The 14,045-nt window shown below is 42.0% G+C and overlaps 1 protein-coding gene across 1 annotated transcript in view; it reads right to left on the bottom strand.

Moving 5' to 3' along the window:
• Window positions 1-14,045, bottom strand: part of ITPR1 (inositol 1,4,5-trisphosphate receptor type 1) — a 321,074-nt gene that overhangs the window by 133,088 nt on the left and 173,941 nt on the right. The window contains exons 31-35 of the mRNA XM_060022942.1: window positions 11,983-12,108; window positions 9,631-9,831; window positions 7,767-8,018; window positions 4,854-4,979; window positions 2,737-2,865 (exon numbers count right to left, since the gene is read on the bottom strand). Coding sequence (XP_059878925.1) covers window positions 2,737-2,865; window positions 4,854-4,979; window positions 7,767-8,018; window positions 9,631-9,831; window positions 11,983-12,108 — 834 coding nt within the window. The remainder of the gene's footprint in view (window positions 1-2,736; window positions 2,866-4,853; window positions 4,980-7,766; window positions 8,019-9,630; window positions 9,832-11,982; window positions 12,109-14,045) is intronic.

Below are 14,045 nucleotides of genomic sequence, written 5' to 3'. Positions count from 1 at the left end.
CCTGAGTCTCCCTGATTCATTTAACTCACTCAACAAATGAACATGTACCAGGGGCCAGGCACAGTGCTCGAGATAGAACAGTATCTGAGACACCTCTCTGCCCTTCCCACTGTAGCTTGCCGTCTAGCAGGACACAGTACAAACTGCCAATTATTAAGCACCTACTGTGTACCAGGCACTATGCTATATTTTCATAAACATTAACTCTAATTCTCAGAATAATCTGCAGGGTTGATACTATAACCCTGTTATAGTAAGAAATGGGGTTCTGAAGTTTCAACATCTACCCAAGTTCACAGAGCTGGGAAGGGGTGGAGTGAGGATTGGAACCCAGCTCTGACCTGCTATAAAAGCCTCCAAAGTTCTGTTGCTGCTCCCGGATCCCACATTTCCAGCTGCCTCACGGACATTCCACTGGCACCTTAAATGCAGCACAGCCCAATCCCAGGCCACCATTTTCCTCCCTCACAAATGTGGGTTAAAAGAAGGGAAGGAAGGAAACAAAACCAGGAAGGAAGGAAGGACGAAGGTACAAATCTACCTGGGGAGCAAGACATAGGCTTTTCAACAGATAAAGTAAGACATGTTAGGACAGCTTCAAAAATAGTATTCCTTGAAAATAAATATTCTAGAAATCCAGCTTGGACTTTGTATTTTAAATATGCTTAGACAAGCGCTTCCCTGGTGGAGCAGTGGTTGAGAGTCCGCCTGCCGATGCAGGGGACGCGGGTTCGTGCCCCGGTCCGGGAAGATCCCACATACTGTGGAGCGGCTGGGCCCGTGAGCCATGGCCGCTGAGCCTGTGCGTCCGGAGCTTGTGCTCCGCAATAGGAGAGACCACAACAGTGAGAGGCCCGCGTACCAAAAAACAAAAACAAAACAAAAAACAAACAAACAAACAAACAAAACATATGCTTAGACAACCTGGGCCTTGCTAGGGACTTACATAACATTTATGTTGAAGATTTATTTCTCTGACCACTCCTGCCTGTCAATTGGCTTAAAACTGGTTTCAGAGCAAGGCAGTGGAAGGAGACAGCAGGGGGACCAAGATGAAAAACCAAAAATACAAATTCCTGTTTAATAGTTTCCATTAAATTAATTTGATTGGTTTACTCTGACATTTGGTTTTGCAATACTGTTTCACAATCTCTAGGAGAATGGGTATTGCCATAGCAATTGCCACTATGCAAGTCCAACCTGACTAACCAAAGCAGCTGGCTCTGTAGAACAGCACTTGGTAAGGAGCACGTTCTGGCCTCCAGCAGCTCATGTGCTTGGGATCTAACAAGTTCCTGTTGCCCAGTTACACAAAAACTATGTACAGATATTCTAAAAGTCGCATTCTAACTTTATGATACTTTAGAGCAGGGGTCCCCAACCCCCGGGCCACGGACCGGTACCTGTCCCCGGCCTGTCAGGCACAGGGCCGCACGGCAGGAGGTGAGCAGCGGCAAGCCAGCGAAGCTTCATCTGCGGCTCCCCGTCGCTCCCATTACCGCCTGAACCATTCCAACCCCCCACCCCGTGGAAAAACTGTCTTCCACGAAACCAGTCCCTGGTGCCAAAAAGGTTGGGGAGCGCTGCTTTAGAGATAACTAAAAGCTAGCAGTGAAGCTCAATTAAATAGAAGGTTACCAACAGTCCCTAAGAAAACATATCTTACTAAAAATTCCGTAATTCAAGTTTCAGAGTCAGACAGGCCTGGGTTGAAATCATGGTTTTGCCAGTTAGTAGTTGTGACCATGGCTGAGCATGGTGATTAAATCCTCTGAGCCTCATTTTGCTCAGCTGCAAAATGGGGCTAATACCACCTGTACTAAGCTAATATGAACTCCTTTATATAGGTAATGGAATATAGCAATATCTAATAAATGTACCAGTGATATTATACTGACCATGAATCACTCTTCTCTTGGAGAATTTACCTTAAGATTATTTGTCTACGCTCCAACCACCCTAGGCCACCCATTAACCCCAGGACAGCCTCCATTTATTTGCATGACAAGGATGGTGACTCTTGCTCTTCTGACCACCCGAGACCAAGTCTTGCTTTCATTCTGCAGGCTGTACACACAGACCTGCAGCAAGACTCCCACAGCCACGGACCCAGACGTCAGTTCTAAAAAGAAGAGCGATTTTTCCAAGTAAAAGAATAATAAAAACACCTCCCAGATCCTTTGGAACTCTAACTACACTGACAATCAGCACGCAGGGCTGCTGCACTGCACGACTCCAGGGGACTCCATGAGAGCAGCACGTGCTGGGGCTGGTGTAACGTGGCAGCCCTGCTGTCAAGGCTAAAGGACTTCTCACTCCCACCTGCCACGTATCCCTTCTGGTGAACTCTAGGCACACACTTCAAGTTAAAATGGAGATTTCCAGACATATTTTTAAAAAGTGTTAATAACACGCTAGCATTTATTTGAAAGTTGCTTCTCTTTCTAAGATTGGAGGTAAGGAATCAACAAGATTAAAGGGGAGGGGGAGGGAAGAAGGCATTTTAAGGAGAAAATCAACAACCAGCAGAACCATCTGGTACAGAAAATCATTCTCAGGTACTTGATTATCCAAGGGATCCTGTAAAAACCACTCTTCACAAAGAGAAAATCATCTGCAGCAATGCTTTGCAGAGCGGCTCATCTACAGCCGCTCAGTCCCGAATCCGCACCAGCTCCAGCTGCCAAATATCTATTGTGAATACCCTGCATCTATCAATACATTTGTATTTCCTACCTGCAAAGTCGTACTCTGGTCTGAGAAGGGAGAGCTGAAGAACGTGGTAACGATGCTCATGACAATCTCGGTGACATACCTCTCCAAAACTGAGTCTGCATGCTTCCTGTCACTTGTGTTGTTACAGGCCTGGAGGACAAATGGACACTTTAGACATTATACCAAAACCTGCACATCAGTTGTAAAATTAAGAAATCTGTGACTACTCCTGCTAATTACCCTTAACAAAGGAAAAGGAAAAGCCTGCAAGTCAGTACTTCTCCCCTTAAGAGACAGCAATGATAAAAAAATAAATCATGGAAGAAGAGAAACAGATCAACTTGGATATCATGGTGTGGCATCACAGAACATGAAAATTGGTGTGGGACCTACAAGGCCATCGCTTCCCAATTCCTACCAACTTGCGGCAAATCTAAAACCCAAAAGGTGGTAAGAGGCATCATAACTACAATTGTCTACATTGTCCCTAAAAGTAAACTGTTTAAGCCATTCATCTTCTCTAGGCCAGAGTTTCCTAAAGCATATAATTAAGATCTTGAATCAAATATTACCACTGAGGACCACTGTGCATGATATTCTCCAAACCTAGAACACTCTTCCATTCAATCAAAATTCTGCTGATATGCAGTACTGTTGAAAATAGTGGCCTGTGACTCAGGATAACTGTATACGTTTTCAGGTGAAGAGAGACTTCAGATTTCACCTGGACTCTACATAATTTCGCTGTGTAGAATAAGATTAGAGATTTATCAACAGAAGAACAGGTTTTAAAAATTCATTTTATTAAATCAAGTCTTATTACCAAATTCATTAGCCCTCTAATTTGAGATATAAAATTGTATATAATAAAAAGTTATGAAGTAAGGGGTAAAACAATCAAATTTTATTAGCTATCATGCTCTGAGCCCAGTGATGAGCAGTTTGTGGACACATGCAGAGAATGAAGGTGGCAACAGATTTTACAGCATTTTTGAACAATTTAAGGCAGGGGTCAGCCAAGTTAAGTGCTACTGGCTGTTTTTATAAATAAAGTTTTATTGGAACCCAGCCATGCCCATCTGTTTACCGACTGCTATGGCTGCTCTCATGCTAGCAGGGCAGAGTTGTAGTTGTGACAGAGACCGCATGGCCCACAAAGCCAAACATGATTACCATCTGGACCTTCACAGAAAACTTGTCAGAGTCCTGATTTAAAGGGGCAAAGGAGGCCTGCCATTTGAAGCCTGAACCCCCAGATTTATGGGATTAAAAGACTAGGAAGAATTTGAGATAAAAATATATACATATTTAAATAATACATCAATATATATATATATCTGTGACACCAACACCCGGGTATTATTAAACATAGTCCTTCATTACAAGGAAAGTAAGTTCTTTCAGGCTCTTTGTCTCACACTGGGAATTGTACAGTCAGGAGAAAATACCACATTCTAGCGTTCTCCAATGCACCTTTTTTTTTTCTTTTTAGCATCACAACGTTTCTGAAATTGGTATTCATCTCACAATCATTCTCTCAAGGACTGAATTACTTTCCCCCCACGCGCCCTCCCCCCAAACCCTACCACCACAAAACTCATATGAAATCCATAAAGCGCCTTGTGAGGTCGCAGTCCCATAGCTTTAGAACCAATATTAAGCTCAGCGCAAAACCAAACCAAGAGTACTGAAGCCCACCCCGAAGGCTGGGTCAGGAAAGCAATAGACGGAAAGTGACATGCTTTGCAGGATGCTCGACACCAGACTGTAGGAGATATCATAAATGCTCACACTCAGGAAGGTGTCCTTTGAGGAAAGACTTATTCTCAAAGAAACGAAAAGTTTATAAATTTGAGTTTAGTATGTCCCAGGTTATCATTCACAAATCAACCCATAAAGGATGAGATGACAACCAGAAATAATCTACCTTACCTGAAGCTTGACGAGTAAAATCTATTCTCAGCTAGGAGTAAAAGGGTCAAGAGAAACGAGACATGTGGAAAGACGAGAGCCAGGTGCCTCCTTGTGCCACAAATCAGCGAGGTGAAATTACGTGACTGCGTCCTTACATCTGCACAGGGTGACCCAGACACACACGTACCCCCTTACCCTGCCTCCTTAGCTCCAGAAAGACTTACCCTGCAGATGTCCACAAGGAAATTCTCAAACAATTTCCACATGTGATTACTGGTATAAATCTCCTTCATTTCCACCTCCGTATCCACATAGCAGTGATTCAGGAAGTTAATGTACGCAATTTTAACCTGGAAGAGAGAAACAGGCTTTTCTCAAAAACCAACTTCGTACATGCAGGATTGATTAGTTCCCTCATTTTAATAGTGACAAGGATGGACCATGATGGTCATTCCATTTTTCCCTGCACGCTTTAACTTCTATGATTTTTTGATATTCAAAATTCACTATTATAAAATTCAAAAACAAAGCTTTTGGAAGAGAATATGTTCATGACCTCAAGGTAAAGAATGGAACAAGGGCTTCCCTGGTGGTGCAGTGGTTGAGAGTCCGCCTGCCGATGCAGGGGACATGGGTTCATGCCCCGGTCCGGGAAGATCCCACATGCCGTGGAGCGGCTGGGCCCGTGAGCCACGGCCACTGAGCCTGCGCGTCCAGAGGCTGTGCTCCGCAACGGGAGAGGCCACAACAGTGAGAGGCCCGCGTACCACAAGAAACAAACAAAAAAAAAGAATGGAACAAAAAACACTGATCAGAGAAGAGAAGATGGACACGTTTCACTACATTAAAGTTAAGAATTTCTGGGACACCCATGGTGGGTCCAGTGGTTAACACTCCGTGCTTCCACTGCAGGGGGCATGGGTTCGATCCCTCATCAAGGAACTAAGAAAAAAAAAAAAAGAATATCTATGAAATGGCACTGTTACAAGAGTTAAATGACACGATTTGGAAGAAGCTGTTTGCAATGCATATCCCCACAGAGAATTCCTACAGATCTGTGCATATACGATGGCCACGCCAAAGGAAAAACAGGCAAAAAACCGGATCTGCTATTTACTTAAAGGAATATCAAATCTCAAAAACAACACATGGAAAGGGATTGAATCTCATTTAGGAATCAAGCGGATAGAAATTAAAACCACTATGAGATATCACTATACACCCACCAGATTGAAAACAAATATATACTAATAAAGGGTCTGATAATAGCAAGGGTTGGCAGGGTCTGGGAGCAACAGGAGCTCTGGGGGAGGGGTGGCCACTGGAGTAACTGCTGGAAACCACTTCACATTATCAAGTCAAAGGGAAGAAATGCACCTTGTATGATCCAGCACTTCTAAGTATACCCCCTGCAGAGATGTGTACACGTGTGGGCCAGGACACACGCACTGGTCCTAACAGCCAAAAAGCAAAAATAACCCAAATGAGCATCAACAGACGTACAGAAAATCATATTGTGGGACAATGACACAGAGCAATGCTCCAAAGCAAAGGAAATGAATACAGGTGCGTTATTTCAGGATGGATGAATCCTAACACCACACGGCGGTACAGGAAAAGTCACAAAATAGTGCATAAAGGAAGTTCAAAAGTGGGCAAAACTGAATTATACTGTTTAGGGATGTACAAAGAAAACTACATAAGAGCCACGTCACAACTATGCCTCCATGAGGGAGCCCTCTGGGGGAGGCTGGGGACTGGAAAAGGACACAGGTGGGGAATGAGGCACATTTCCTGACCTGGGTGGTGGTTACACAGCCGCTACCTTTGTAATTATTCTTATACTGCACAAGTCACGTTTATGTACTCTTCTGTACTTAGGTTGTATTTCAAACAAACATGGGCAAAAAAACAAGCTATTATACCTCACTTATGCATAATAAGAGAATGCAAAGTACAACTATATCGAAATACCACATCCATATATCAGGGATATGAGAATCCAAATATTTGATAATATACTGTATAAACCAGACTGTGAGAAAAATATAGTATTTTATTTCCTTCTTCTTCTTATTATCACATTATATAATAAGCTGGTTCAACATTCATGGAAGACAATTATGGTACATCTGTACAATGAAATTTTATACAACTATAAAAAAGGAATGCAGAATCTCTTTACGGACTGATATGAAAAAAAGAATGTACCTGGAATGTCACCTTTTGTGTTAAAGGGGGGGGCGGAGAAGAAAGTATATATATTTATAAATGTTTTTATGCAAAACTCCGGAAGGATACACAAGAACCTAATAAATAATTTTCTGAGGGGTGTGGGGAACAGGTAAAGATTTTTCATAGTTTACTCCTTTATGGTCTTTGCTATTTGAATTTTTCTAAATGTATTAACTTTTCCAAACATTAATCTAAAAACAGTGCATATATTTAATATATACTATATATGCTATATATATATAAATGTATGTATATTTAGTTTAAAATATAAACTAAGAGTATATATTTCAAAACATACAAAGATAAAATATATACTGTATGATCCATTTTTTGTTAGTATATGAATAGGGAAACAGAAAGCTAGAAGAATTTACTTCAAAAACCTAAGAGGTATTTATTATGGGCAGTGAAATGGTAGATTACTTTCATTTTCTTATTGGTTACCTGTAGTTCCTGAATATTTTATAGTCGACATTCATTATTTTTGCAATACAAGTTTTTGTTTTAAAGAATACACTTAACAGAGTTAAGTTTTACATTGGTGTGAACTGTATCTCAATGCACCGTTCTTCTCATTTCTGAGAAGTTCATTCAGGTCAATGCTCTTTGCTCAACACGTGGAATCATTCATTACACAGAGCTGAAGCCCTCCAGCAGTTTCCCATTCTTCTTCAAGGAGACAGACGGAAAAATTTACTCCCCCATCACTCCTCTCACCCAAAACCAATGCTCAAGAAGATGCTGTTTCAGCCAATGCAAATCTCATGACAAAATGAGCTGCAGGTGTCAAAACTGTGAGGTCCCACCTAGGTCAGCGGAAGACTCCCATCCAACCACAGCCCCACACGCCACGAGGAGAGACATGAGCAGGGCCCACCCATCCTGGGGATACAGTCGCTCACCTCGGGGATGCAGTCCTCGTGGGTCACCACGCGGACAATGTCATCCAGCGGGAGCAGGGAGTTGCACTTGATCTCCGTGTAGACGTTCTTGCCCTCTGTGCACACGGCCAAGAGCTCGACCAGGTGGATGTGGTACATGAGAGGGCTGTTCTCATCCATCCGGTCCCGTTCCGACCTCATCATCTGGATCAGAGTCTGGAAAGAGGCTCTGTCGTTGTAGAATACGAGGACATCCTCTCCTGAATTAACCAGCTATAATCAAAGAACAAGACTTGCTTATAGCACAAGTTTGCAGGGATGGGGGAAGCATTAAACAAACAAATCTATTCACAAAGAAAGAGATGTTCTGTTAGCATTGACCTTCCAAAACCAGTAGCACCTGTACTACTGAACTCACCTAGATTTCATTCATTTATTACTAAACAACTACAAACCTTCAGCAGCATCATTTTCATTCACAGATATAAAAATATCACAACAGTCCTAAAAAACTATCAGGGGAAGAGAAAGTCTACATACCAGCATTCAGGTATCTGGTAAAAATGCAGATTTCAACCTTGCACTTGTATTTCCAAACTAATCATTAGGCAATGATTTTTGTTTTTAAAAATGTTTCCATCTCCTTTTCATGTCTTATAAGTACTCTTCTTACAACTCTTTCACACGCAGCCTTATTTCTTCACAATCACAAATTATCCAATCCTAATTAAGATACGCCTTCCTTTCAACACTCAAAGAGTCAAGGCATTCCTATTCGTAACTTGTCTCCCGGGGACTGGGGCTTTTCATAACTCTACTTAAGAATTAATCAATTTCACCACTGCATGAAATACAAAAGATCCAAAAAGGGCCAGCACAGAAGTCAAAATAAATATGGTCAATATTATTTACTTAATAATAACTAACCTTTATGAACTCTGATTATGTGCCAGATACCATGATTACTTATAACAGCGACTAGAGTAGCACAGCAGACTTCCAATAAACGGTAGCTATTATTGTCATCATTATCTGATTTAACCTAACCTGCCTATCAGCTCCTCAAGTGAATACCGCCATGCCTTCATTTACAGAAACCCACACTGAGTGTTTGAGAAGTCAAATAACACATCCCGAATCACACAGCCAGGGACATGGTACAGCCAACATTCGCATCCCAGGTCGAGCCAACACTTTTAATGACACTACGCCACCTTTCACTGAAATCATATATGTAGATAAGATTATAAACCCAAGTGTTAAGTGGATTTACTTGAGATTCCTTTTTTTTTTTTTTTAAAGGTGGAAGGATGGATGAAACCAAGCATATGCAGACGCCAAAGTTGTGGGAGTGACAGAGGACCTTCCTAGCCAGACAGCATACATGGGACACAGACGTCCCACAGAGAACCAAGGGTGACTTTGCCCCAATTCCACTGACCAGCTTCTCCTTGAGAATCATCAAGCAACAATTTTTCCAGCTAATTAATTTGGTGAATAATTTTTTTAAAAAAAAGTCATATAATCTACAAGAAGGGATGCTCTTGCTCAAAAGGTTCTACCCACATTTAACCTCCACCCACTCTATTTTGGTTCAGGATTCCTGGGGGTGTTTTTCCCTCTCAGAAGAATCCAAGCCAATGATCCTTAAAATAAATAGAATTATTGCTACAAAATCCTAGATCAGACTCTCGCCTGTATCTATAGCTTAAGCTCACAAACACATGATTACACACACTTACACACACACACACACACACACAATTACTTTCTGTCCCTTCCTATGGCTCCTGGACAGGGTGCCAGTTCATACCGATAAAAATAAATAATTTTTAAGCTCCTACAGAACACCAGAGGAAAATATATAGAAATCCACAGTTGTCACCTCAGCCATGACCATGTCCTGGCACTTTTTGATGAATTTCCCTTCGGCCTTGACGATCGTCTGCAAGAACTTGATGTACTGGACATTTCGACCGTGAGTCTCGATGCAGTGAACAAAGTGCTGGACGACTCTCTCGTTGATCTCACTACACAGCTGGAAATTGTTCATGAAGATGTGCTGCATCGTGACCGCCTCCAGGATCTGGCACAAGAGTGAGGGCGGGGGCACAGGCACATGGTCAAAGGAAGGCCAGAGCAGAGGACCAAGTGAGAAAAAGAAGAGTCCACGACAACACAGAGAGGGGGGCATTTAACCCCGTGAAAGCATCTTTCTCCGTGCTCGCTTCTGTACCGTCTTCCTTTTTACTCAACTTTTTCAATAAACACATAGGGCACTAAACTCATCATTAGTTTTCTGCTGAATGAATTCCAGAGGGACCATCAGCACCCAGATCAAGAAATAAAACAGGCTGCCTTTATGGTCCACCCCCCACGTTTACCACTATTTTGACTTGCACAACCATAGATTTGTTTTGCCTGTTCTTGAACCTCATGCATCCTCTTCTACCTGGCTTCTTTTGTTCAACGTTACTTTTGCATGTTGTCATCCACGTTGTTGCATGTATTACTAGTTTGTTTCTTGTCACCGCTATGTACATTCCATTGCATGACTATACCACAATGTATTGATCTGTTCTATTGTTGATGGGCATCTGTGGGAGTACCTAATTTTAAGAGTAAGTAGTTACACAATTCTTACGACAAATACGATGAACAGTATTCATATAGTGAACGAATAATGAACAGTGAACAGTGCCGCTCTGAACATTCTTCTCAATGTCTTCTGATAAACACAATGTATGCGTCTCTGTTGGCTTTATACCCAAGAGTCGAACTGTTGGGTTGCAGAGTTTAAATATGTTTGGCTTCGGAAGATACTTCCAAACAGCTTTGAAAGATGTTACCAATTTACATTCTACATTACAGCTACTCTGTATCCTTGCCAACACTTAGTAATGTCAGTCTTTTCATTTTAGTCACATTTTGTTGCACGCATCTTGCTTGATTTACATTTCTCTGATGACTAACCATGTTGAGGGCCTTGTCATATTTATTGGCCATCTGGATAACCTCTACTGTGGAGTGTCCCACTGTTAAATTTTTTGTCCATTTAAAAAAGTGGGCTGTGAATTTCCTTACGGACTCTCCTGAGTTTGATACCTATTCTGGGTATGAACTCGTTGCTGGACTCGTACGCTGTGTCTTCTCCCACTCTTTGGCTTGTCTTTGCTAACTTAATGGTGTCATTTGATGAATAGACGTTCTTAATTTTAAAGAAGTCCAATTTACTGATATTTTCCTTAATGACTAGTGCTCTTGGCATACTGTGTGAAAAAACTTCCCTTTCCACAAGGTCATGAAGGTATTTTCATGTTCTCTTCTAGAAGCTTAATTTTCTACTTTTTACCCAGACTTACTGAGTTATTGGGTTTTATGACTAGCATGAGGCAGGGGGCTTTAACCTTTTCATTTTTTGCCTTTTCTTTTTCTTAACATGACAAAGAGGGAACATTACCCTACAATGCAGTAGTCCTCTTCCTGGAAAGCTCCAGCAGTACAGATGAGTGAGTGTTTCTGTGTGTTTCTGTGTGTGTACGTGAGCGTGTGTTCATGTACAAAGATGTTCTTTGCAGTACTGTTCACAAGCCAAAATCAGACACTGCCTAATTGTCCATTAATACAGGAATGGTCTAAAAAAAGTTACAGCCATTCTACAGAATGCCATTTAGCCATGAAAATGATGAGCAAAGCTTATATATTTTTCACTTGCAAAGACAGCCAAGATGTGTTAAGTGAAAAAAGCAAAACGCAAAACAATGGGTGGAGTGTACCACCATCTTCTTTTAAAAAAAGCATATTACACATTTAATATATTTTTAAAAACATATTTAACTAAAATGTAACATAATTATGTTTTACATGGATAGATGATGTTTTGTATAAACACAGAAAACCTGATGCGTGACCTTAGGAGGTTGTGCCTGCACTGTGAGAATGAGCACTTTGCTATGGCTGGAGTTTGATGTAATGAGGACTGTTATTAAGAAAAAACATCAATTCATCTTACCTTTGCATCTACCACCTCTTCCCCCCTCCTTCTACCTTTTCTCCCAAAAGGATGGGGAGTATTTACATCCTCCTGAGTGTTGATCAAAATGTTCCCCGTTGGAATGAATGTTGCCTCATAACAAGTCCCAGCGGCCACAACAGCAAAAGAACAAGGTGTTCTTCTCGCTTCCTGCTTCCCCACCCGCCTCCCCACACAGATTTCCAGACAGCCCTCCAGTCTTACCCCTGGGTTGAGAAACAGGTTTATATGTTTGTGGAGCAAAGCCTGATTCTGCTGGTTGCCAGCACAGAAATTCTGCAGAAACTCGTGAGCCAGCCTCATTATCTCCTGCATCTTGGTGTCTTCGGCCTGTGTGGAGCGAGAGAGACAAAAACCAGGTTGAAAACAGGGCTATGCCTTTGACTAGAGAAGGTCGACAGGAGAAAGCACTGATCTCTAGGCCAGGAGGCCAGCTTCGATGACACCTCCATCCCCTCCGACTAATGTGGGGCTCTGGGGGTGTTTGCTGGGGGCGGGCTGTGTGAAAACATTGGGGGACTGCACTGCTGACCCTGCAAAGAAGCCAACAAGTTGTTTATACTTCATGGAGAAAAGTGAATTCTCTCCCACTAGCTTTGGGCAGAAATGAAATGATTTTATTGGGGAAAAGGGCAATAGAGAGTGAAAGCTAAGAGGAAGTGTCTGGAATTCCACTGTCTAGCAACGGCTGACATCTCTGAACTCCCTACTTTTGAAACTACGGACGGACAGCAGATGGGAGCCAACTTCCTCAATGGCCATAAACCCACACCTCCTCAGCTCTCGGGCACACATTTTTAAGTTGCCTTAACCTGTGGACACACTAACTTTTGGCAGTAGCTAACATGGCACAGTGGAAATCTCTTTAGATTCTAAGTTAGGGCACAGGTATCTGTCTTAACTCCTTTCCCTGTCACTTCAGGCACATTATTTAACCTAAGACTTAGTTTTCCTACCTATAAAATCAGGATAATATGTGTCTCAGGCATTTCACATGGTTGATTACGATTTTCTCATTTCATATATCAAAAACACACACTCAATAAGCAACAAGGATATATTGTACAGCACGGGGAAGTACAGCCATTATCGTATAATAACTTTTAATGGAGCAAAATCTATAAAGATAATAAATCCCTTTGCGGTACCCCTGAAACTAATATAATATTGTAAATCAACTATGCTTCAATTAAAAAAAATACACTCAGTATTTGTAAAGAGTTGGATGCCTATGACAAGACAATTATGTAAAACCTCTTGCCACTCTGCCCAGCTCTAAACAAGCCACCATTTACAATAGTAAAAAGGCCCCAAATGGAAATCATCCCTCAGATCCATAGAGCCCGCGTCATCTTCCTAAGTCATCGCACATACTTCGCCACATTTCAAGGGCCGGAAAGTGTAGCAGTTGGGAATGCAGGCCTTGAAACCAGGCTGCCTGGCCCTTATGCCAGGTCTACAACTTCCAAGCTGTGTGACCTTGGGCAGGTGACTTAACCTTTCAGTTTCCTCATCTGTAAAATGGAGCTAATAACACACACACACTTCCTACTGTGGTTACGACGATTAAATGAGAAAATTCATGTCAAGGGCTTAGACAGTAATGACTCAGTAAATGTTAGCTATTGGTACTGGTCTAGAATGAGTGTCAGCAAATTTTTTTCTTAGCAGTCCAGATACGTACTTTAAGGCTTTATGGGTCAAAAAGCGAAACGGAAGACATTACGCACGAACTTATATAACCCCTGAAAATTTAACTATTCAAAAACGTAGCAACCAGTCTTATCTCATATGCTGTATAAAAACAGGTGGTGGGCTGGAAGTGATCCATGTCTGCAGTTTGCCCACCCTGGTCTAGACAACAGCCCTGTGAGAAAACAGAAGACGTCTGCCGAGAACGCTGACGAAAGGAATCCGAGCTGTCAGTGAGACAATCGAACAAAGCAGGAGATTTAAAAGGACACTGTTAGCAAGTCTCAGAACAACAGAACGGGTATTACATTTGTCTCCCATTTACAGAGAGAGGGGCAAAGCTTCTAGCTCTAAGAAACAAGAGGGTTTTGGACAGACAGACACTGCAGCAACCTTGAACCACTCTGCATTCTTCCTCTTCTTCAGCTAAGAAAGGAATCTGCTGGTGCACAAGCTGACTGAAAAGCTTCTGGCCTTTGAAGTAGACTTCTACAGAGCAAACAAGCAAACTCATAAAGACATAACAAGAGGTCAGCTGTTGGTAGGAATCCCTCCACTGTTCTCGCACACTAGGA

This window comes from Delphinus delphis, chromosome 10 (genome assembly GCF_949987515.2).
Source record: "Delphinus delphis chromosome 10, mDelDel1.2, whole genome shotgun sequence".
Classification (NCBI taxonomy): domain Eukaryota; kingdom Metazoa; phylum Chordata; class Mammalia; order Artiodactyla; family Delphinidae; genus Delphinus; species Delphinus delphis.
This window is presented reverse-complemented; position numbering and strand designations above follow the sequence as displayed.